The sequence below is a fragment of the Pseudorasbora parva genome, chromosome 15 (genome assembly GCF_024679245.1).
Source record: "Pseudorasbora parva isolate DD20220531a chromosome 15, ASM2467924v1, whole genome shotgun sequence".
Lineage (NCBI taxonomy): Eukaryota > Metazoa > Chordata > Actinopteri > Cypriniformes > Gobionidae > Pseudorasbora > Pseudorasbora parva.
In genome coordinates, this window is record NC_090186.1 from 42,653,049 (window position 1) to 42,676,991 (window position 23,943).

The 23,943-nt window shown below is 35.3% G+C and overlaps 1 protein-coding gene across 3 annotated transcripts in view; it reads left to right on the forward strand.

Moving 5' to 3' along the window:
- Nucleotides 1–23,943, forward strand: part of pals1b (protein associated with LIN7 1, MAGUK p55 family member b) — a 52,856-nt gene that overhangs the window by 2,773 nt on the left and 26,140 nt on the right. The window contains exons 2-10 of one of the 3 annotated variants that reach the window (XM_067418217.1): nt 671–1,013; nt 2,175–2,383; nt 15,113–15,190; nt 19,513–19,638; nt 19,761–19,922; nt 20,174–20,251; nt 21,875–22,058; nt 22,977–23,045; nt 23,209–23,280. In XM_067418217.1, coding sequence (XP_067274318.1) covers nt 671–1,013; nt 2,175–2,383; nt 15,113–15,190; nt 19,513–19,638; nt 19,761–19,922; nt 20,174–20,251; nt 21,875–22,058; nt 22,977–23,045; nt 23,209–23,280 — 1,321 coding nt within the window. Of the gene's footprint in view, nt 1–670; nt 1,014–2,174; nt 2,384–15,112; nt 15,191–19,512; nt 19,639–19,760; nt 19,923–20,173; nt 20,252–21,874; nt 22,059–22,976; nt 23,046–23,208; nt 23,281–23,943 lie in introns of those variants that run through there. The other 2 variants (XM_067418219.1, XM_067418218.1) reach the window with 2 other exon arrangements.

Here is a 23,943-nt window from a genome sequence, read left to right on the forward strand (position 1 = left end):
AAAACCCAAAGTGGACCAATCAGATGCAAGTAAAGATGCCACACTAAAAGCCACACAGTTTTTTTTAATGAAAAAAAAAAAAACTTTAGAAAAAAATTGTGCATCTTTTGGTGCTAATTATTTATTATATGAATTATAATCACTTTGAATTCATATATGTTCATGTAAATATGATATTAATTGACAATAAGCCAAAAAGTAATATAAATATAATACATGCATTCATAATTCTTTTAAACAACGTGATTTAATTTAAACTCTTTGTGAACCTATTAGGCATATTTCTTTGATTCACATCATGCATTGATATAGTCAGATATTCTTTCATCTGCCTTCTCAAACTAAAACGTTTATTCCTGCTTTTTAAACGCATTTAATGTCATGATAATTTTCAAAACGATCTCTCAATCTACAGAAGAGAAGTGAATCAAACGGGCACTGTGATTGGCTGTTTACCGCACGTGTCACACTTTCAGGTGCACGCGCTTGCGAGTTGATATTGCTAACTCTGGATTAAACCTGAGTTGACAGAGAACGTTTATACCAAGCTTTGAGAAACAGTTGAAATTGATCTAAAACAGGTTGGATTTGTCAACTCTAAACCTAGCCTGAAACTCAGAGTTTGTTCAGCTAGCTTCATGTAACAGGCCTCTGAACTCTTGTAGTGTAGTGTGTTGACCTTCAGTATAAACCAACCATGTTAACGTTACACATGAACGGAGGCATGATGGAGGACAGAGCCACAGGTGACGACGCGGAGATGGAGATGGACATGAACGGTCCTGCCAAACTCACCTCTCCGTGCTGCAGTGACCAGACAGGACAATCCCACGACGGTCCAGAGGAAGTGATGTCGACGGAGGAGGAAGAGGCTTTGGTCCAGACTCAGGACACTGACCTGAACTCTTCCTCCTGTCACCAATGGACACAGAGCAGCATCGAGGACAGCGATCATCCCTTTTTTGATGCGATGGATGTTATCAAGTCAAGCTCAGAAGAGGAAACTACAACAGGTGAGAGAATATAGAGAGTTAAAGACAGCTCTTTTAGAATTTTTAAAAAAAAATTTCCAGAATTTTTAAATATCTTACAATAGAAAACATTGTAATAATATCCCCCTCCCCCCCCCCCCCCCCAAAAAATGTTATCCACTAAATGCAGCCCTGGTGAGCATAAAATACTTTCAAACATTAAGAAATCTCACCAAATCCAAATGTATCGCTAGTGTAGTTCAGCAGGATATCTAGTTCACTTGGGATTATGTGCCTGTTATAAATCTTAACCTCAGGTTTGTCTGCATTGTCCCTATAAGAAGGGCACTGTGCATCCCATGGGATAAAAATGACCGATTACGGCTTACTCTCCGGATGAAAACACACACGACTTAAAAGTGAAATTTATGCTATGATTTTGGGCAAAACAATGTTATAGCATGATGTAGAAAATACCTTGGACTTCCTGTTGTACAGTAAAAAGCTTTGAAGGTGAAGTGTGTAATTTTTGATGTTCACTGTGAAAATTAATTTTGGTCTTGTTTCCGGGAACATCTGTAATATTCCTAAATCAAGATAAATGATTAAAAAAAACAAATCTTGTTTTCTCTTTGAATGAAGTTTATTTTTCTGACCATGTGATATTGTTCTTGTTTTAAGCACCGTATATGAAGCTCTGCACATGACATGCAGACAAAAATTATGGCCATAAATTAACAATTTGTTTCCACAAATCAGCCATTTTAACTAAAATCAATGATCGAATTACAACATGCACTCATTAGTAAAATGTGTTGTCATTAGTAAGTTGTGGAAACAATTGTTAATTCAAATCCAAGATATACTTTCTTTTCTTTCTTTCTTTTTTTACTTCATTTTGATGATTTTTTTAAATTATTTTTTTATTCAGAAAACAAGACTTTGTATCTTAAGTCATTTTGCTACTCAAGTAAATATCGCTTCATTTAAGATTTTTTTTTATATTTGTACCAGAAAACAAGACAAAAGCAATGTGTTATGGTTTAAGTGGTACTGGTAGCTTTCTGCAGGAAATTCGAGAATATCTTTGCATCATCAAAGGATCATTTAGCCTTTTCTCACAGCAGCTGGAATAATTGAAGTGACTGGAAAAGTCATTGAAATTAATTAGTTCCTATTCCATTTCTCTCTGTCTGTTCTCAGAGCTGGCTGATTTGCTTGACTTTCTGCAGCGTCTCCAGCTGCGTCTGACTGATGCTGAGAGTCAGGAGGACGTTCAGCTGCTGGTGGAGCTGCTGCTGCAGACAGACTTCCAGCAGGCCTTCAACATGCACCGCAGCGTGGCCCTAAACATGAGACGCCTCTGCCCGCCGTACCCGCTCACCGCACACGCCCAGCAGCTCAGAGACGAGGTACGACTGACATTGCACTACTGCATAACATCAGCCATGTTCAGAGTTCTAGCCCAGCTAACAGGGAACGTTCTCAGAACTTCGGTAACGTTAAAGGGGTACTTCAGCGTTGGGAACATGAATCTGTATTTAAACGGGTCATTAATGTAGTAGAAATTATTTTTGAATTTGGTGCCTTCTAGACTGAGAAAAGACAGAAAATGCTCCCCTTATGAGGCCACTCCCAAAGCCACCGCTACTGGATTACTGAATCACTTTCCCACTGCGTTCATTTTCATAAAATGTTTATATGTTAATTTGGAGAACAGACACTACAATTAAAAACTAAATGTGTCTGTTCAATATAATGTGATTTAGCCGCTGAGGGAGTGTCACGGCACAGGAGTCAGATTACATTCACCGTGATGAATGAGCTGAGGTAAGAGCTCTCATGATGAGAGCTGAGGTAAGAGCGTCCGCGCTCGCGGCATAGATTCACAGTGTGTGTTCAGTCTGGAGCGTTTTCAGTTCATGCCTTTGGAAGCTTAACTTTCATAGGAATTAATTTGAGAAGTTGAAACACTCACTTTGCTCTGTTTCCATGAATGTGCCGAGTGCTGTGAGTGCGATCCCACACCCCATGGACGGGTTGAAAACATGTGGAAATAGCTCCTCTACTGGCTGTAGTCTTTAGCCTCTGGACTAAGAGTCCTCCGATGACGCAAAATGACATTTGAGGATTATTTTTTTCCAGAAATAAAATGCATAAATCTCTTGTCTCAGGGGGATATGAGGGGGGGAAGCACGATCATTTGAATATACTTCAGGGTTTCTACTGATACAAAGCCATTTGCTAATCGCTGAAGTAACCCTTTAATTAGAATGTTTGTTCAAACTTATCTTGTCTTTAAAGGGGCTGTTATGTAAGAATTTTCATGCATTACATTTTTGTATTGCTAATGTGTGAGCAGCTTGTAACGAAGCTTAAAAAAAACGAGATCTTTCCTGACTTCCTTCCGAGGTTGTCTATGAAAGCACCATAGTAGACTGATTTTTATGTGAAGGAGTCGGGACGTTTTTTCCGGGAAAATAAAAAGGGTGTGACATTTACGCACTCTGCCGAGAGCCTCCGTACAGATAAAATGAATATACAATGTTCAGAAGAGCCATTCTGTATTGTAATTATGGAAGCTTGTTTCCGCCACAGAATAAAACATTTTAAAATATAAATGTGACCTTTTTTTCTAAGAATTGAGATATAAAGTCAGAATTGCGAGATATAAAGTCAGAATTGTGGGATATAAAGTCAGAATTGTGGGATATAAAGTCAGAATTGTGTGATATAAAGTCAGAATTGCGTGATATAAAGTCAGAATTGTGTGATATAAAGTCAGAATTGCGTGATATAAAGTCAGAATTGCGTGATATAAAGTCAGAATTGCGTGATATAAAGTCAGAATTGTGTGATATAAAGTCAGAATTGCGAGATATAAAGTCAGAATTGCGTGATATAAAGTCAGAATTGCGTGATATAAAGTCAGAATTGAGAGATATAAAGTCAGAATTGCGTGATATAAAGTCAGAATTGCAAGATATAAAGTCAGAATTGCGAGATATAAAGTCAGAATTGCGAGATATAAAGTCAGAATTGCGTGATATAAAGTCAGAATTGAGTGATATAAAGTCAGAATTGCGGGATATAAAGTCAGAATTGCGGGATATAAAGTCAGAATTGCGGGATATAAAGTCAGAATTGCGAGATATAAAGTCAGAATTGCGAGATATAAAGTCAGAATTGCGAGATATAAAGTCAGAATTGAGTGATATAAAGTCAGAATTGAGTGATATAAAGTCAGAATTGAGAGATATAAAGTCAGAATTGCGAGATATAAAGTCAGAATTGAGATATAAAGTCAGAATTGAGATATAAAGTCAGAATTGCGTGATATAAAGTCAGAATTGAGAGATATAAAGTCAGAATTGCGAGATATAAAGTCAGAATTGAGATATAAAGTCAGAATTGCGTGATATAAAGTCAGAATTGCGGGATATAAAGTCAGAATTGTGAGATATAAAGTCAGAATTGAGATATAAAGTCAGAATTGCGTGATATAAAGTCAGAATTGAGAGATATAAAGTCAGAATTGCGAGATATAAAGTCAGAATTGTGGGATATAAAGTCAGAATTGAGAGATATAAAGTCAGAATTGCGTGATATAAAGTCAGAATTGAGATATAAAGTCAGAATTGCGTGATATAAAGTCAGAATTGAGAGATATAAAGTCAGAATTGTGGGATATAAAGTCAGAATTGAGAGATATAAAGTCAGAATTGAGATATAAAGTCAGAATTGCGTGATATAAAGTCAGAATTGCGTGATATAAAGTCAGAATTGCGTGATATAAAGTCAGAATTGCGAGATATAAAGTCAGAATTGCGTGATATAAAGTCAGAATTGAGAGATATAAAGTCAGAATTGAGATATAAAGTCAGAATTGCGTGATATAAAGTCAGAATTGCGAGATATAAAGTCAGAATTGTGGGATATAAAGTCAGAATTGAGAGATATAAAGTCAGAATTGCGTGATATAAAGTCAGAATTGAGAGATATAAAGTCAGAATTGCGTGATATAAAGTCAGAATTGAGAGATATAAAGTCAGAATTGTGGGATATAAAGTCAGAATTGAGATATAAAGTCAGAATTGCGTGATATAAAGTCAGAATTGAGAGATATAAAGTCAGAATTGTGGGATATAAAGTCAGAATTGTGGGATATAAAGTCAGAATTGAGAGATATAAAGTCAGAATTGAGAGATATAAAGTCAGAATTGAGATATAAAGTCAGAATTGCGTGATATAAAGTCAGAATTGCGTGATATAAAGTCAGAATTGCGTGATATAAAGTCAGAATTGCGTGATATAAAGTCAGAATTGCGAGATATAAAGTCAGAATTGCGTGATATAAAGTCAGAATTGAGAGATATAAAGTCAGAATTGAGATATAAAGTCAGAATTGCGTGATATAAAGTCAGAATTGCGAGATATAAAGTCAGAATTGTGGGATATAAAGTCAGAATTGAGAGATATAAAGTCAGAATTGAGATATAAAGTCAGAATTGTGGGATATAAAGTCAGAATTGCGTGATATAAAGTCAGAATTGAGATATAAAGTCAGAATTGCGTGATATAAAGTCAGAATTGCGTGATATAAAGTCAGAATTGCGTGATATAAAGTCAGAATTGCGAGATATAAAGTCAGAATTGCGTGATATAAAGTCAGAATTGCGTGATATAGTCAGAATTGAGTGATATAAAGTCAGAATTGAGAGATATAAAGTCAGAATTGCGTGATATAAAGTCAGAATTGAGATATAAAGTCAGAATTGAGATATAAAGTCAGAATTGCGAGATATAAAGTCAGAATTGAGAGATATAAAGTCAGAATTGAGAGATATAAAGTCAGAATTGAGATATAAAGTCAGAATTGTGGGATATAAAGTCAGAATTGTGGGATATAAAGTCAGAATTGTGTGATATAAAGTCAGAATTGCGTGATATAAAGTCAGAATTGAGAGATATAAAGTCAGAATTGCGTGATATAAAGTCAGAATTGAGATATAAAGTCAGAATTGCGTGATATAAAGTCAGAATTGAGAGATATAAAGTCAGAATTGCGTGATATAAAGTCAGAATTGCGTGATATAAAGTCAGAATTGAGAGATATAAAGTCAGAATTGCAAGATATAAAGTCAGAATTGCGAGATATAAAGTCAGAATTGCGTGATATAAAGTCAGAATTGCGTGATATAAAGTCAGAATTGAGTGATATAAAGTCAGAATTGAGTGATATAAAGTCAGAATTGAGTGACATAAAGTCAGAATTGCGAGATATAAAGTCAGAATTGCGGGATATAAAGTCAGAATTGCGGGATATAAAGTCAGAATTGCGAGATATAAAGTCAGAATTGCGAGATATAAAGTCAGAATTGCGTGATATAAAGTCAGAATTGCGAGATATAAAGTCAGAATTGCGTGATATAAAGTGAGAATTGCGAGATATAAAGTCAGAATTGCGTGATATAAAGTCAGAATTGCAAGATATAAAGTCAGAATTGCAAGATATAAAGTCAGAATTGCGAGATATAAAGTCAGAATTGTGTGATATAAAGTCAGAATTGCGAGATATAAAGTCAGAATTGCGTGATATAAAGTCAGAATTGCGAGATAAAATCAGAATTGCGTGATATAAAGTCAGAATTGCGAGATATAAAGTCAGAATTGCGAGATATAAAGTCAGAATTGCGTGATATAAAGTCAGAATTGCGTGATATAAAATCAGAATTGCGTGATATAAAGTCAGAATTGAGAGATATAGTCAGAATTGCGTGATATAAAGTCAGAATTGCGTGATATAAAGTCAGAATTGCGTGATATAAAGTCAGAATTGCGTGATATAAAGTCAGAATTGCGTGATATAAAGTCAGAATTGAGAGATATAAAGTCAGAATTGAGAGATTTAAAGTCAGAATTGCGTGATATAAAGTCAGAATTGAGAGATATAGTCAGAATTGTGAGATATAAAGTCAGAATTGCGTGATATAAAGTCAGAATTGCGTGATATAAAGTCAGAATTGCGTGATATAAAGTCAGAATTGAGAGATATAAAGTCAGAATTGAGAGATATAGTCAGAATTGAGAGATATAGTCAGAATTGCGTGATATAAAGTCAGAATTGCGTGATATAAAGTCAGAATTGCGTGATATAAAGTCAGAATTGCGTGATATAAAGTCAGAATTGCGTGATATAAAGTCAGAATTGAGAGATATAAAGTCAGAATTGAGAGATATAGTCAGAATTGAGAGATATAGTCAGAATTGCGTGATATAAAGTCAGAATTGCGTGATATAAAGTCAGAATTGCGTGATATAAAGTCAGAATTGCGTGATATAAAGTCAGAATTGCGTGATATAAAGTCAGAATTGCGTGATATAAAGTCAGAATTGCGTGATATAAAGTCAGAATTGAGAGATATAAAGTCAGAATTGCGTGATATAAAGTCAGAATTGCGTGATATAAAGTCAGAATTGCGTGATATAAAGTCAGAATTGCGTGATATAAAGTCAGAATTGAGAGATATAGTCAGAATTGCGAGATATAAAGTCAGAATTGCGTGATATAAAGTCAGAATTGCGAGATATAAAGTCAGAATTGCGAGATATAAAGTCAGAATTGCGTGATATAAAGTCAGAATTGCGAGATATAAAGTCAGAATTGCGTGATATAAAGTGAGAATTGCGAGATATAAAGTCAGAATTGCGTGATATAAAGTGAGAATTGCGAGATATAAAGTCAGAATTGCGTGATATAAAGTGAGAATTGCGAGATATAAAGTCAGAATTGCGAGATATAAAGTCAGAATTGCGTGATATAAAGTCAGAATTGCGTGATATAAAGTCAGAATTGCGAGATATAAAGTGAGAATTGCGAGATATAAAGTGAGAATTGCGAGATATAAAGTGAGAATTGCGAGATATAAAGTCAGAATTGCGTGATATAAAGTGAGAATTGCGAGATATAAAGTCAGAATTGCGAGATATAAAGTCAGAATTGCGTGATATAAAGTCAGAATTGCGTGATATAAAGTCAGAATTGCGAGATATAAAGTCAGAATTGAGAGATATAAAGTCAGAATTGAGAGATATAAAGTCAGAATTGCGTGATATAAAGTCAGAATTGAGATATATAAAGTCAGAATTGTGGGATATAAAGTCAGAATTGCGAGATATAAAGTCAGAATTGAGATATATAATGTCAGAATTGAGATATATAAAGTCAGAATTGCGTGATATAAAGTCAGAATTGCTTGATATAAAGTCAGAATTGCGAGATATAAAGTCAGAATTGAGATATATAATGTCAGAATTGAGATATATAAAGTCAGAATTGCGTGATATAAAGTCAGAATTGCGTGATATAAAGTCAGAATTGAGAGATATAAAGTCAGAATTGTGAGATATAAAGTCAGAATTGTGTGATATAAAGTCAGAATTGTGTGATATAAAGTCAGAATTGCGTGATATAAAGTCAGAATTGTGAGATATAAAGTCAGAATTGTGAGATATAAAGTCAGAATTGTGTGATATAAAGTCAGAATTGTGAGATATAAAGTCAGAATTGTGAGATATAAAGTCAGAATTGCGTGATATAAAGTCAGAATTGTGGGATATAAAGTCAGAATTGCGTGATATAAAGTCAGAATTGAGAGATATAAAGTCAGAATTGCGTGATATAAAGTCAGAATTGCGTGATATAAAGTCAGAATTGCGTGATATAAAGTCAGAATTGCGAGATATAAAGTCAGAATTGCGAGATATAAAGTCAGAATTGTGAGATATAAAGTCAGAATTGTGTGATATAAAGTCAGAATTGTGTGATATAAAGTCAGAATTGCGTGATATAAAGTCAGAATTGTGAGATATAAAGTCAGAATTGTGAGATATAAAGTCAGAATTGTGTGATATAAAGTCAGAATTGTGAGATATAAAGTCAGAATTGCGTGATATAAAGTCAGAATTGCGGGATATAAAGTCAGAATTGTGAGATATAAAGTCAGAATTGTGAGATATAAAGTCAGAATTGTGTGATATAAAGTCAGAATTGTGAGATATAAAGTCAGAATTGTGAGATATAAAGTCAGAATTGCGTGATATAAAGTCAGAATTGCGTGATATAAAGTCAGAATTGTGAGATATAAAGTCAGAATTGTGAGATATAAAGTCAGAATTGTGGGATATAAAGTCAGAATTGTGGGATATAAAGTCAGAATTGCGGGATATAAAGTCAGAATTGCGTGATATAAAGTCAGAATTGCGTGATATAAAGTCAGAATTGCGTGATATAAAGTCAGAATTGTGGGATATAAAGTCAGAATTGCGTGATATAAAGTCAGAATTGCGTGATATAAAGTCAGAATTGCGTGATATAAAGTCAGAATTGTGGGATATAAAGTCAGAATTGTGAGATATAAAGTCAGAATTGCGGGATATAAAGTCAGAATTGTGAGATATAAAGTCAGAATTGTGAGATATAAAGTCAGAATTGTGTGATATAAAGTCAGAATTGTGAGATATAAAGTCAGAATTGTGAGATATAAAGTCAGAATTGCGTGATATAAAGTCAGAATTGCGTGATATAAAGTCAGAATTGTGAGATATAAAGTCAGAATTGTGGGATATAAAGTCAGAATTGTGGGATATAAAGTCAGAATTGCGGGATATAAAGTCAGAATTGCGTGATATAAAGTCAGAATTGCGTGATATAAAGTCAGAATTGTGAGATATAAAGTCAGAATTGTGTGATATAAAGTCAGAATTGTGTGATATAAAGTCAGAATTGTGTGATATAAAGTCAGAATTGTGAGATATAAAGTCAGAATTGCGTGATATAAAGTCAGAATTGCGTGATATAAAGTCAGAATTGCGTGATATAAAGTCAGAATTGTGGGATATAAAGTCAAAATTGCGTGATATAAAGTCAGAATTGTGGGATATAAAGTCAGAATTGTGAGATATAAAGTCAGAATTGTGGGATATAAAGTCAGAATTGTGGGATATAAAGTCAGAATTGTGAGATATAAAGTCAGAATTGTGGGATATAAAGTCAGAATTGTGAGATATAAAGTCAGAATTGTGAGATATAAAGTCAGAATTGTCTGATATAAAGTCAGAATTGCGTGATATAAAGTCAGAATTGTGTGATATAAAGTCAGAATTGCGTGATATAAAGTCAGAATTGCGTGATATAAAGTCAGAATTGTGTGATATAAAGTCAGAATTGTGTGATATAAAGTCAGAATTGTGAGATATAAAGTCAGGATTGTGTGATATAAAGTCAGAATTGCGTGATATAAAGTCAGAATTGTGAGATATAAAGTCAGAATTGTGAGATATAAAGTCAGAATTGAGATATATAAAGTCAGAATTGAGATATATAATGTCAGAATTGTGGGATATAAAGTCAGAATTGTGGGATATAAAGTCAGAATTGTGGGATATAAAGTCAGAATTGTGAGATATAAAGTCAGAATTGTGGGATATAAAGTCAGAATTGTGGGATATAAAGTCAGAATTGTGAGATATAAAGTCAGAATTGTGGGATATAAAGTCAGAATTGTGAGATATAAAGTCAGAATTGTGGGATATAAAGTCAGAATTGTGAGATATAAAGTCAGAATTGTGAGATATAAAGTCAGAATTGTGGGATATAAAGTCAGAATTGTGGGATATAAAGTCAGAATTGTGAGATATAAAGTCAGAATTGTGGGATATAAAGTCAGAATTGTGAGATATAAAGTCAGAATTGTGGGATATAAAGTCAGAATTGTGAGATATAAAGTCAGAATTGAGATATATAAAGTCAGAATTGAGATATATAATGTCAGAATTGTGAGATATAAAGTCAGAATTGAGATATATAAAGTCAGAATTGAGATATATAATGTCAGAATTGTGGGATATAAAGTCAGAATTGTGAGATATAAAGTCAGAATTGTGAGATATAAAGTCAGAATTGTGGGATATAAAGTCAGAATTGTGGGATATAAAGTCAGAATTGTGAGATATAAAGTCAGAATTGTGGGATATAAAGTCAGAATTGTGGGATATAAAGTCAGAATTGTGAGATATAAAGTCAGAATTGTGGGATATAAAGTCAGAATTGTGAGATATAAAGTCAGAATTGTGGGATATAAAGTCAGAATTGAGAGATATAAAGTCAGAATTGTGGGATATAAAGTCAGAATTGTGAGATATAAAGTCAGAATTGTGAGATATAAAGTCAGAATTGTGGGATATAAAGTCAGAATTGTGGGATATAAAGTCAGAATTGTGAGATATAAAGTCAGAATTGTGGGATATAAAGTCAGAATTGTGAGATATAAAGTCAGAATTGTGGGATATAAAGTCAGAATTGTGAGATATAAAGTCAGAATTGAGATATATAAAGTCAGAATTGAGATATATAATGTCAGAATTGTGAGATATAAAGTCAGAATTGAGATATATAAAGTCAGAATTGAGATATATAATGTCAGAATTGTGGGATATAAAGTCAGAATTGTGGGATATAAAGTCAGAATTGTGGGATATAAAGTCAGAATTGCTTTATTCTAACAAAATAGAATAAATGTTATTTTTATTATTATTATTTATTTGAAACAGAAATCTTATGTACCATTATAAATGTCTTTAATGTCATTTTTTATGAATTGAATGCATCCTTGCTAAATAAAAGTATTAATTTCTTTAAAACTGGCTCCAAACCATTGAATGGTGGTGTAAGTATATTTATAATCAAATATATGAATGTTTACATTAAATCAAATATTTTTTTGCACAGAGCTAATCACATGAGAATGACTCGTGGAAATAAGTTAATGCAACTGTATTGTGTTATCCTTGACAAATAAGTTGTAACGTTTTATATCAAATAAACTCAAACGCCATGCATTCTGGAATTGCATTCAATTAAGTTATCTTAGAAAACAGCATAACTAAACAACCTTTGTGTTCGGAGCACATCAATGATGCCTTAAAAGGCAGTTTATTACTAGATTTTGCACCGCAGCTTAGGCCTAGATGTGAATTTGTATTTTTTTGAGATAATGGTAGTCATTGTACTTGACCCAAGGCACCTGAGGTGCTTAATAAGGACGATCTGCCCAGTAATAGGCTGATCTGCCCTGTGCCAGAGCATGGAGCTGGATGAAGCCATTGGCCGTTGGGTATGTAATCCATCATTGGCTTACAAACTGAACTGTGAGGCACTAAGACTTCCTGGAGGCCAGACTGAGATCTAATGGATTATTACAATCACTGCATGTGTGTGTGTGTGTGTGTGTGTGTGCTGATTAGTTTATTGTTAAATGCATCACAGAGAGGCGTTAGCGAGTCTGCTTTTGAGCGGTTTCATCACTTAGTCAACATGAAAAAGCATTCACATGAAAAATTGTATAAACAGGATATTCAACATGTAAAGAGATTTAATGAGACTTTTTATTAATTGGAAATTGATTTGGATGTTTATGGTTGCAAACATACGAATTACATTTTTTACATTAACTGTAGAAACATATTTTAAAAAACTAATGTGATTAATCATTTCATATTGACTTTAAAATATATATAAAGAATTGTATATAAGCATTTTTTAGTCTAATTTTACATTTTGTTTTGTCTTTTTTTAGATATGTTGTACTTCATCTTGGTAAAGGTTTTGGCACTTGCTATGTGAACACAAAAAAAAATCTTGGACATGATTCGTAAAGGTTTGCGGTCAAAATGAGTGCATTGGAAATGAATGGGTAATGAGTTTCATCTAGTGGAAGCGTTTGGTACTGCACCTAAAATCTGACTGATAGCAAATTTTTTGAGATATCAACCTCAAATTTGTAACACAACTTGTTTAGATTTATGTCTTTGATTTTCTCACAGTTTAGAGCAAAATATATATTTCATATAACATTTTTAAAGGGTCATGAAACCCCCCTGCTGCAGCGGTGTTTTTTCACACCTTCGATTTGAAAAAGCTTGTTAAAAGGGGAGTGGTCGACTGTGAAAAGGTGGGATGGTATTGTGTGGAAAGAGGGAATGGTTTGCATAAATAGGGGAGTGTCAGTAGGTGCATTAAGATTAGCGATACCAACAGCAGCAGTTAAAGCGGTTCTGAGACATGTTCTTGGTTCACGTTGGCATTGTTTACCACAGTGAGATTAAATGAGGGATGAGTACAGCGAATGAGAGAGCTATGAGTGGCGTGCAGCAGAGATCGCAAATCATTCAGCTCTTCAAAGTTCAAACCAGCATAATTCAGTGAGAAATGAAAATAAATGTTATTCTGCATGACGAAATATTTTGCAAACGTGATAAAACTATATTTGTCCAAATATGCACGCTGTTTGGCAAGATGAACAACGCGCCGACGTGATAAGAGAACGTGAACCACCCAACATGCGATGTGACAGAGATGTGTAATTCTAGATCGGGGTAAAAGCGAAGGTGTTTGAGGCTAGTCTCGACCGCGCATCTGAAGCAGAGCGACGCACGCTGGGTTGCCGTGACGATCCGCGCTGTCTATCACTCGGCAGCTACATCTATATTTGTACAAATATGCAGCACACTGTTTCACTAAGAGCCCGAACACATGCGGTTTAGTGCATGGCTGTGACGACAAATAAAACGGAGAGGTCGTGGCTTTTGTCCATTAGCCTACAGATTACAGATTGGTTATTTTGCACTCCTGACATAGATAGTCAACGCTTGCAGGTTCGGCGTGCGATTCCTCAGGTGAATTTTACTTTACCGAGCCTTTGTAGCAAAGGCTTCCACAGACGGCGCCGGTTACAGCTCGCTCGGCGCCCTTTACGTTACTTCGTATCAGCACAACGCCTAGCTTTCCTCCGTGACTTTTCCGCACGCTGCTTCCAAAACTTCCCCACCATATCTCTACAATAATGATGGAAGATGATGAGCCTGACAGAAGCGACTGTCTCATGCATATTAAAGTAAATTATCTTGTATGCATACTACAGCGCAGGGATTGGACTGAATGAGCTTTATGTCATGAATATATATCGAGAATCGCTCGGAGCGGTCGACGTCAGCATGTGCCCAGCAGCCCATACTTGGGCCGAAAAGGCCGTGCCGACGTCAGCATTTGTGACGTTGCTCCGACTAAGCTTTTCAAACCGGAAGACAGAAATCGCTCTGAAAAATGCAAAAATAACTATTTTCACATATGAATACCATTAATGAGTACCCTTAGTGTTTTCAATGATGTGCAGCCTATACATATCTGTTTACATCTCAAAAAAAGTGTTTTGGGGTTTCATGACCCTTTAAAAAGTGCTGTCAAATCAAGTTTGTGTTTACATAAATGCGTGTGTGTACTGTGTATAATTATATATATATATATATATATATATATATATATATATATATATATATATATATATATATATATATATATATATATATATATATATATATATATATATATATATATTTTATAAATACACACTCCTTCATGTATATATTTAAGAAATTAAATGCTGTATATATTTATATAATTTATATTATATATAAATATTTGAATAAAAAATCTTAAATATATACATGCATGTGTGTGTATTTATATATAAATAATTATTATACACAGTACACACACATGTAAACACATGTAAACACACATGTAAGTGTGTTTACATTATGTAAACACACTTTTATTTTGAATGCAATTAATCATGATTTATCGATTTGAATGCACTAATTTTTGTCTTTTTTTTCCTTCATAATAAATTTTTTTTAAACAAAAATTCACTTCACAAATAATCTACCAAGAGTCGTCTTTAAAAAGAGACCAAAGTATGTGCTCCAAAACATTCAAGATTTACGACGGTTTAAGTTGGAAATTTTATTTTCAGTGATTAACAGGTAATACATAAATTATAACTATTCCATAAATATAACTTGGAACTATACATTTCATGTAAAAATTTAAAATATCAAATAAAAAACATTATCAAAATAAAAATATAGTACATTCATTTCATTTTTTGACCTCTGCATGATTTGTCTGCATCTGTAATGCTATTTTAATAAACAATAGTCACAGTGATGCTTGTCTAGTGGCTTAAAAGGTCTAGATTAAACTTTACTTATCCATGTCCTTGACCGGTGTCCTTGGTCTCCAGGTGGAAAGTGCCCTACAGTGCAGTAAACACACTGAAGCCACAGAACTAACAGGCCTGTTGACTTCAGCACACCTACAGGTAAATAATGAGGGAGAGCCACACAACTTGTCCTTGTTGGCATCTGTTTTAATGGACACACCACCTTTGACATCAGCAACAACTGTATGGGAATTTCCTCCTCCCGTTTTTAAAGCTGACTAGCCTTTTATTTTACTATCATAAATATGCAAGATGATATGGATGAATGCACTTGTTTGCACTGGTAACACTTTACAATAAGGTCCCATTAGTTACCGTTAACGTGAAGCAGACACATTATTAATCAGTCGTTTCATGATTATAGAATCAAGACGTAGGCCTGTCGCAATAATCAATATATCGCACAATATATGTACATGACGTCAATAATTTTTTGTGATGCAATATAGCGGCCATTATGTTTACATGATAATGAATGTCACCAACATTTTACAGAATTTTGTGCTGTCATCTTGTATGTTTTCTGTGACGGAGGCGAAAGTGGTTCTCAGGCAGTTCCTTTCACACATAGAGCGTTTATCAACAGGTGAAAAAAAGACATCATTTGAGGCGTTAGTGTTTTCCTGACAACTACTGACAGTTTGAAAGAATAAGCCTCGATAAATAGACTCGATCCCCTGTTCCGGCGCACATATCTAAATGTCAACGCAGAATGACGAGTGTTAAAGCCGTTTCACAAGGGAAAATGTTTATTTACTATATATTCAATACTATTTATTTAGGATAATATCATTTTTTTACCCTTAATTTCCATGATATAAATAATTAAAAGGTTGTAATTTGAAAGTGTGTAGGTCTACCTACATTTAGGGCTGCACGATTAATCGAAATCGAACCGCAATCGCTTGTGTGCGATTATGAAAGCTCAAAGGCTGCTCCGTCTGAAAGACTGCGAGTTTGAGTGGCTTATAACGTGCGTTTGAAAAAGCAACACGAGTCAAACATCTTCACAAACTAGTGAAGCGTTCATAAACCTGTTCAACAAAAGACAACGTTTAATAACATGTTCTACCTCACTTCATATCGTCAGTCGAGTGTTTGTGAGCTGATGTGGCTTCTCATCACAGAGTGAGGCAGACGATGCGTTATTTTATAGTACTATATACAGTGATGAAGTCTATGTCAATCAGCACTGCATTATAATATACTTTATTATTATGAAAATACCCTTGACAGCTTGAAGAACTCAAATACACCATATTTTGCTGCAGTCGTGTTTACTGTCGTCATGTTTAATCAAAGCGTCTCTATCTTCTGTTTACACCGCGTTAGCTTCACATCATGGATTTCCTGAAAATGAACGTCAATTACTTCTCTGAGGCAAATGTGGCGTTTTCCGCTCGAGGGCGCCCTCTGGCTTTCAGTATGAATTAAAAACTTTTGGGTAATCAATAATAAGAAAATAATACTTAATACATTTTAAAACTTAATAAACTTTTAAAAAATTATAAATTTATTGGACAAATTGGACAATCCATGTTTTTCTTCAATGTACAGGAGTTTTTTCCCCCACAGTAGATGCACAAGAGGTTCATATTTCATATTAAAGACAGGCTTTAAAAAATTGATATCACAGATAAACAACATATATCTTTTGTTTTTATTTTATTTTTGTTAATAACTCCTTAGGCTTAGACCTATCTATACCTACCTATAAAAATAAAAATAAATAGTTTTATTATATTGTTATATTTATTCTGACGTACTCTTTTTTTATTTGTAATTATGAAAATGTTATTGTAATGGTAATATTTCTTATTTTTAAAAATATTTTTAGCAGTAATAATATTCATAATTATTATTAGTCACATTAATATATAAACACAAAATGTTATATACACACACTTTTTATTTGTAAAAAATAATAATAACAATAATCGCATTTTAAATCGCAATCGCAATTTTACCCAGAATAATCGCAATTATATATTTTCACCAAATCGTGCAGCCCTACCTACATTATTATGCTGTTATTTTAGGAAATGTACAATAATAAAAAAATTACAATAATATAACTTATCGAGACGATATATCACAAAATAAAAAGTTATCGTGACAGGCCTATCAAGACGTTCCGAATCAAACCCTAACAAGAGCATGAAAACAACTTCCCTATATGAGTCTATTTGTACACCTCAGTTTAGATCCAATTAACGGCCTTAGAAATAGATACCTGCCACAGAACAGGCCACAAGATTACTACCCTCCCTAAAGATATTCACCCCTTTCCCAGCCCTCCCGCTGCTCTCCGTCAGCACATGGCGTATAAAGCAGTACGGCTCTGTCTTTCTTCCTTCTGTATGAAAACGTACAGGTAAGCGGTGATGTGATGATTGACAGTGCTGTGGGGAGATTATGGAGGATTGGGTTTATGTTCAGGTTAAGCTGTGCGTCGTGTTTGGCAGTCTGGCATTGAAGAACTGATGTGGCCAAGGGTTATTACTGCGAGGTTTGGTACGCCTGTCAACTTCACCGAGGTAAAGAGGAAATCCTGTGGCAGGGGTTTTCACTGTTTGTTTGTTTTTACAAAGCACACAGTTATTCTACATATCTTGATTTTTACATTTTCTGGAGACAGTCTAGGTGCCTAATTTGCAATCATGATGCTAGGGTCTTTTGAATGGTTGCTAGGCTGTTGCTATGCAGTTTTTTTAAAAATATGTGGTTACTATAGTGTCATTGGTGGTTGTAAGGTTGTTGCTAGGTAGCTGCTATGGAGTGTTTTCTGTGCTAACTACAGAGTTGACGGGTGGTTGTCTGGGTGTTGCTATGCAGTTGCTAAGGTGTACTGCATTTTTTAAAATGTTGCTATGTGGTTGCTATAGTGTTCTGGTTGGTTGTAATGCTGTTGCTTGGCTTTTGCCAGATAGCTACATAGAGTGTTTTCTGTGCTTACTAAGGTGTTGATAGGTGGTTGCTAGGGTGTTGCTATTCAATCACTGAGGTGTTCTGAGTGTTTTAAAATGTTGCAATGGTGTTATAGGTGGTTGTGAAAGTGTTGCTAGGTAGCTGCTATAGAGTGTTTTCTGTGCTTACTAAGGAACTGATAGGTGGTTGCTAGGGTGTTGCTATGCAGTTGCTAATATATTCTGCATGTTTTGAAATGTTGCTGTTGCTATAGTGTTCTGGGTGGTTGTAACCCTGTTGCTAGGTTTTTGCTAGGTAGCTGCTATAGAGTGTTTTCTGTGCTTACTAGGGAGTTGATATGTGGTTGCTAGGGTGTTTCTATGCAGTTGCTAAGGTTTTCTGAGTGTTTCAAAATGTTGCTATGGTGTTATGGGTGGTTGTGAAGGTGTTGCTAGGTAGCTGATGTAGGGTGTTTTTTTGTGCTTACTAGGAAGTTAGTAGGTAGTTGTTTGGGTGTTGCTATGCAGTTGCTAAGGTGTTCTAAATGTATTAAAATTTCGCAATGTTGTTGCTATGCTCTTCCTGGGTGGTTGTTGTATGGGTGTTTCTAGGCTGTAGCTAGGTTGCTGCAATAGGGTGTTTTCTGTGCTTAATAGAGATTTGATAGGTGGTTGCTAGGGTGTTGCGATGCAGTTGCTAGAGTGTTCCGAGTGTTTCAAAATGTTGCTATAGTGTTATCAGTGGTTGTGAAGGTGTTGCTAGGTAGCTGCTGTAAGGTGTTTTTTTGTGTTTACTATGGAGTTAGTAGGTGGTTGTTTAAGTGTTGCTATGCAGTTGCTAAGGTGTTCTGAGTGTTTCAAAATGTTGCTATGGTGTTATGGGTAATTGTGAAGGTGTTGCTAGGTAGCTGCTGTCAGGTGTTTTTGTGCTTACTAAGGAGTTGATAGGTGGTTTCTATGGCATTGCAATGCAGTTGCTAGGGTGTTCTGAGGGTTTTAAAAGGATTTATATGTGGTTGCAAGGGTGTTACTACTAGGCTGCTGCTGTGTAGCTTCTATAGAGTGTTTTCTGTGCTTACTGGGAAGTTTATATGTGGTTGCTAAGGTGTTGTGGATGATGGTGTTCTGAGTGGTTTTAAGGGTGTTGCTAGGCTGTTGTTAGGTAGCTGCTTTTTTTTCTGAGCTTACTAGGGAGTTGATAGGTGGTTTCTAGGTTTTAAAATGTTGCTAGTTGGTTGCTATAATGTTCTGGGTGGTTGAATTGTTCTGTTGCTAGACTGTTGCTATGGTATTTTCTATGGAGTTGGTAGATGATTGCTAAGGTGTTACTATGCAGTTGCTGAAGTAAGTTTTTTTATATTAATTTTAAGGGGTGCTCAGGGTGGTTGCTATAGTTGCTAAGATATTGCTATTCGGCTATTAGGGTGTTCTGGATGATTCCTTACTGGCTTAAGTCAAAAGTGGCGATGCCGACATCTCCATTCACTAGTGTTGATGTTCATGGTTCTTCCTCAGGCCCTGATGGAAGCTCATGATTGTATAGCCTGGCAGGAATCGGATGCTGAAATTATTGAAGATGTGGACCAGGATGAAAAGACCACTAAACTGGTTTCCCTAGAGAAAACTCGTGACATGCCTCTGGTAAGACTCATTCATATACATTTATCAACATTTATATAAGGGCAACAATAAACGTATATGTATATGTTTGAATTCAGTGACATTGTATATAGACATTTGATTTTGTTTCTGTATATGTTTAGGGTGTGACGGTTCGTAACGAACATGACTGTGTCATCGTCAGCCGGGTGGTGAGTGGAGGGACAGCCGAGAAAAGCAACCTGCTCAGTGAAGGAGATGAAATCCTTGAGATCAACGGCATTCCAGTCCGTGGAAAAAGTGTTAATGATGTTCATAACATACTGGTGAGATCTGGCAGGTCTCTTTGAAACGCCTCATACTCTTATAATAATTTGTTGATATAGACTACCATTCAAACATTTTGGGGACTAAAAAAATTGTTTAATGTTTCTGAAAGAAGTCTCTTATGCTCACCAAAAATCTTGTGAAATGCATTCAATTAATTTTCTGCTTCATTACTCCAATCTTTACTGTCACATTATCCTCCAGACACTCATTCTAATATGTTTTGCTTCTTCTTTTTCTTTGTCTCTAGTCGAGCATGCATGGGTCCATCACATTTCTCCTCATCCCAAACTCCCAAAACAAAATAGCTCCTCACAGACAGACTGTGGTACAACTTCATAATTTCTTCATTTTCAATCCTTCTTTTGAGTATGTGCTGCCTTTTCTAAGGGCCTTCTGGGATTTTTGTCTTTGAGTGTGTGAAACATTCTTGCTACAATGCATTCTGTGTTTGCCTTTTACATGATTATTACAAAAATGTAAGATCATTTATGAGGCTGAATAACTTTGCTATCATTATTTTGAATAGACAAATTTGACAAATTTGTTCTGTCATGAAACTCTAGAGGGTGCAGGCTGATTAACTCGCTTGCAATCACATCATTCTCTATAGGGCAGAGCTTATTGGTTCTTGCTGAATGAGTAGCCAATGAGCTCGCTGCTCAAGCTTTAAATACTTTGTCAGCATTTGCCTTTGTGCCCATTGTGCTTTCAGAAAAACTCCACCTTCCCCCCACTCCACCTGTATAGATCTGCTATGGATATTAATAAATGCTAATTTGAACAGTAACAGAAATAACAGCAACAGCAGCAGCATTAACAACAGCAGCAGCATTAACAACTGCAGCAGCATTAACAAAAGCAGCAGCATTAACGGCTGAAAAAGCAGCAGCTTTAACAGCAGCAGCAGCATTAAAAGCAGAAGCAGCAGCAGCAATAACAACACCAGCATTAACAGCAGCAGCAATAGCATTAACAGCAGCAATAAAGACAACAGCATTAAGAGCAGAAGCAGCAGCATTAACAATATAAGCAGCAGCAGCAGCATTAACAGCAGCAGCAGTAGCAATAACAGCAGCAGCGGTAGCATTAACAGCAGCAGCAGCAATAGCAGCAGCAGCATTAACAGCAGCAGCGGTAGCATTAACAGCAGCAGAAGCAATAACAGCAGCAGGATTAAAAAAAACAGCAGCAGCAATAACAACAGCAGCAGCAGTAGCATTAACAGCAGCAATAGCAGCAGCAGCATTAAAAGCAGCAACAGAAGCAATAACAGCAGCAACAATAACGGCAATACAGCAGCAGTAATAGCAGCAGCATTAACAGCAGCATCAGCATTAACAACAGCAGCATTAACAGCAGCAGCAATAGCATTAACAGCAGCAGTAGCAATAACATTAACAGAAGCAATGACAGCAGCAGCCGCATTGACAGCAACAGCAGCAGCAATAACAGCAGCAGTATCCATAGCAGCAGTAATAACAGCAGCAGCAATAACATTACCAGCAGCAGCATTAACAGCAGCAGCAATAATGATAGCAGCAGTAATAGCAGCAGTTATAACAGCAGCAACAGCAGCAGTAGTAATAACAACAGCAGCAGCAATAATGATAGCAGCAGTAATAACAGCAGCAGTAGTAACAGCAGCAGTAATAACAACAGCAGCAGCAGCAATAATGATAGCAGCAGTAATAACAGCAGCAGTAGTAACAGCAGCAGAAATTACAGCAGCAGCAACAGCAGCAGTAATAACAACAGCAGCAGCAGTAAAAACAGCAGCAGTAATAATAGCAGCAACAGCAGCGCCAATCTATTCCACCAAGACCAAACGTAGCCTATCAAAATTGTCATAGTTCTATCATGACAACTCTCTGAGTGTTTGGCATGATAATGGATAAGTTTCTTCATCTAAGTGTGTCATTCACTTCCTCCTCATTCTCTTTCTTTACAGATGCATGTGAAAGCAAACTTCAGCTATGACCCATCTGAGGACCCATATGTGCCGTGCAGAGAGCTCAGCCTGTCCTTCCAAAAGGGAGACATCCTCCACGTCACTAGCCAGGACGACCCCAACTGGTGGCAGGCGTACAGGGAAGGACATGAGGACCGAAAGCCCCTCGCTGGCCTCATACCTGGTCAGTGTCTGGTTAGAACAATTAGTAGAGAGCCAGCTCAGTTATGTCTAGATATAATACATGCAAATCCAAATGAAAAAAGTATAAATTTAAGTTTTGCATTTTGTTGCATTTTTTTTTTCGTACTTTGCCAGCCACATACAATATAAAAACAGCCTAAAACAGCCTATGCTTAAAAAAACTAGCCTCATGCATTCTTTTTTTTTATTTTTATCACTACCTGAATGTTGGTATGTTTGATTTTGTTTCCTTTTTTTTTTCCTTTTTTTTTTAAAGCTGAGACAAATCGTATTTTGTCAAACACTACATCCAGAGCGGATTCAGAAAGATGGTCAAAAGACCCCATAGCTCGTCCTGGGTCGACATTCTCAGTAACATTAGGCAGTTATGCTGTTTAATGTTGATGATCTTTTTATTTTACATGTGCATAAGCTTGTTTTTGCTTCTTCTTCACCTGTGTTTTGATCAGGAGATTCTGTACTCTTTCAGAAGATGTGTAACAGCGCCCCCTACCATATAACAGTGAAAACAGCTTGCAGGAAAATCCTGTCAGTGGTGTGGAAACAGTTAAAACATATTTCAGTTAGTCGCCAGGGCAACATCTAATATTTATATTTTATTTTTCTATTACAGATTTATTTCAATTTGACTGAATCAATACTAAATGATCTCTTGAAATTTAAATCAAAGACTTGTCTTTGTGCTATTTTTTAATGTATCAAATTATATTATTTTATGACATTTCGAATTTACTTGGCAATAATAATAAAATAAATAATTTTAAATAATTTCAGAACATTTTGAGATACTTATTGGATATGGTCAACTATTGGCCACATCTGGTTTTAAACCATATTGGTTCGTATGATGATTTGGAGTCATTTTGTTAAGACTGACAGTTTTATGTTTTCTCTAAAGGGAAGAGCTTCCAACAGCACAGAGAAGCCATAAAGAAAACCATCACAGACGGGAATCAAGAGTATAAAGGTGAGCTGCACAATGTCTTCCTGTCAGAAATCCCTGCTAAAACTAATACTGAGACATAAACATGCATGCTTCTTTGAGTTTGCATCCTCTTTGAATTTCTTTGACGTTGCCTTTTTTCTTTGTGTGGAAAATTCATTGATGACAATAGTTCTTCTTTCCTTAGGGAAACTTTGGTGTGCTAAGAAAAGCAAAAATCAACGGAAAAAAATATTGTATAACCCAAATAAGAATATTGGTGAGTTTGATCTTCGAAATTCATGAAATCAGAATTTAACCTCGGTTTAACTGATTGTTCCTAGTATTACACTGTAAAAAAAATGTACTTTTAAGTTTTATGTTTAATTCCATGTCACTTGCCATTTCTTTGTATTTATGTGTGAAATACTACTAGCAATTTCTGAGTGACATTTGTTTTTAAGTAAATCCTACACCATTTTTATTTTTATTTTTTTTGGTTGCTTTCTGGTGTAAATGACGACCATCAAGTCCCTATTTACAGCTTGGGTGCAGGGATAGAGGATTTTTTCCCACCCGTTTTACTCAGCTGTAAAATTGTATGAGTTGTGAACAGTTTCAGGTGGGTTACAGGCTGAGGATACAAAGGTTGTTGGCTAATTGACAAGCCATTCACAGTCCGTGACTGTGAAGAGGTTTCTTCTTTTGTGATGTTGTGCATGCCTCTTCACACTAAAGATGGGCAAAATTAAATAACAATGAGAACAGTTTTCATGCCTTAGTTTCAATTTGCATTATAGAAACAGAAGACATACTGAGAAGGAACATAGATTTACCTTTACCTTTTGATATTCAGCATTTACCTTTGTGTCTCATGTTGACATTCATTGTTTGGGAATTTCTCTGAGAAATGTGAGGTTTAAAGGGACAGTTCATCCTAAAA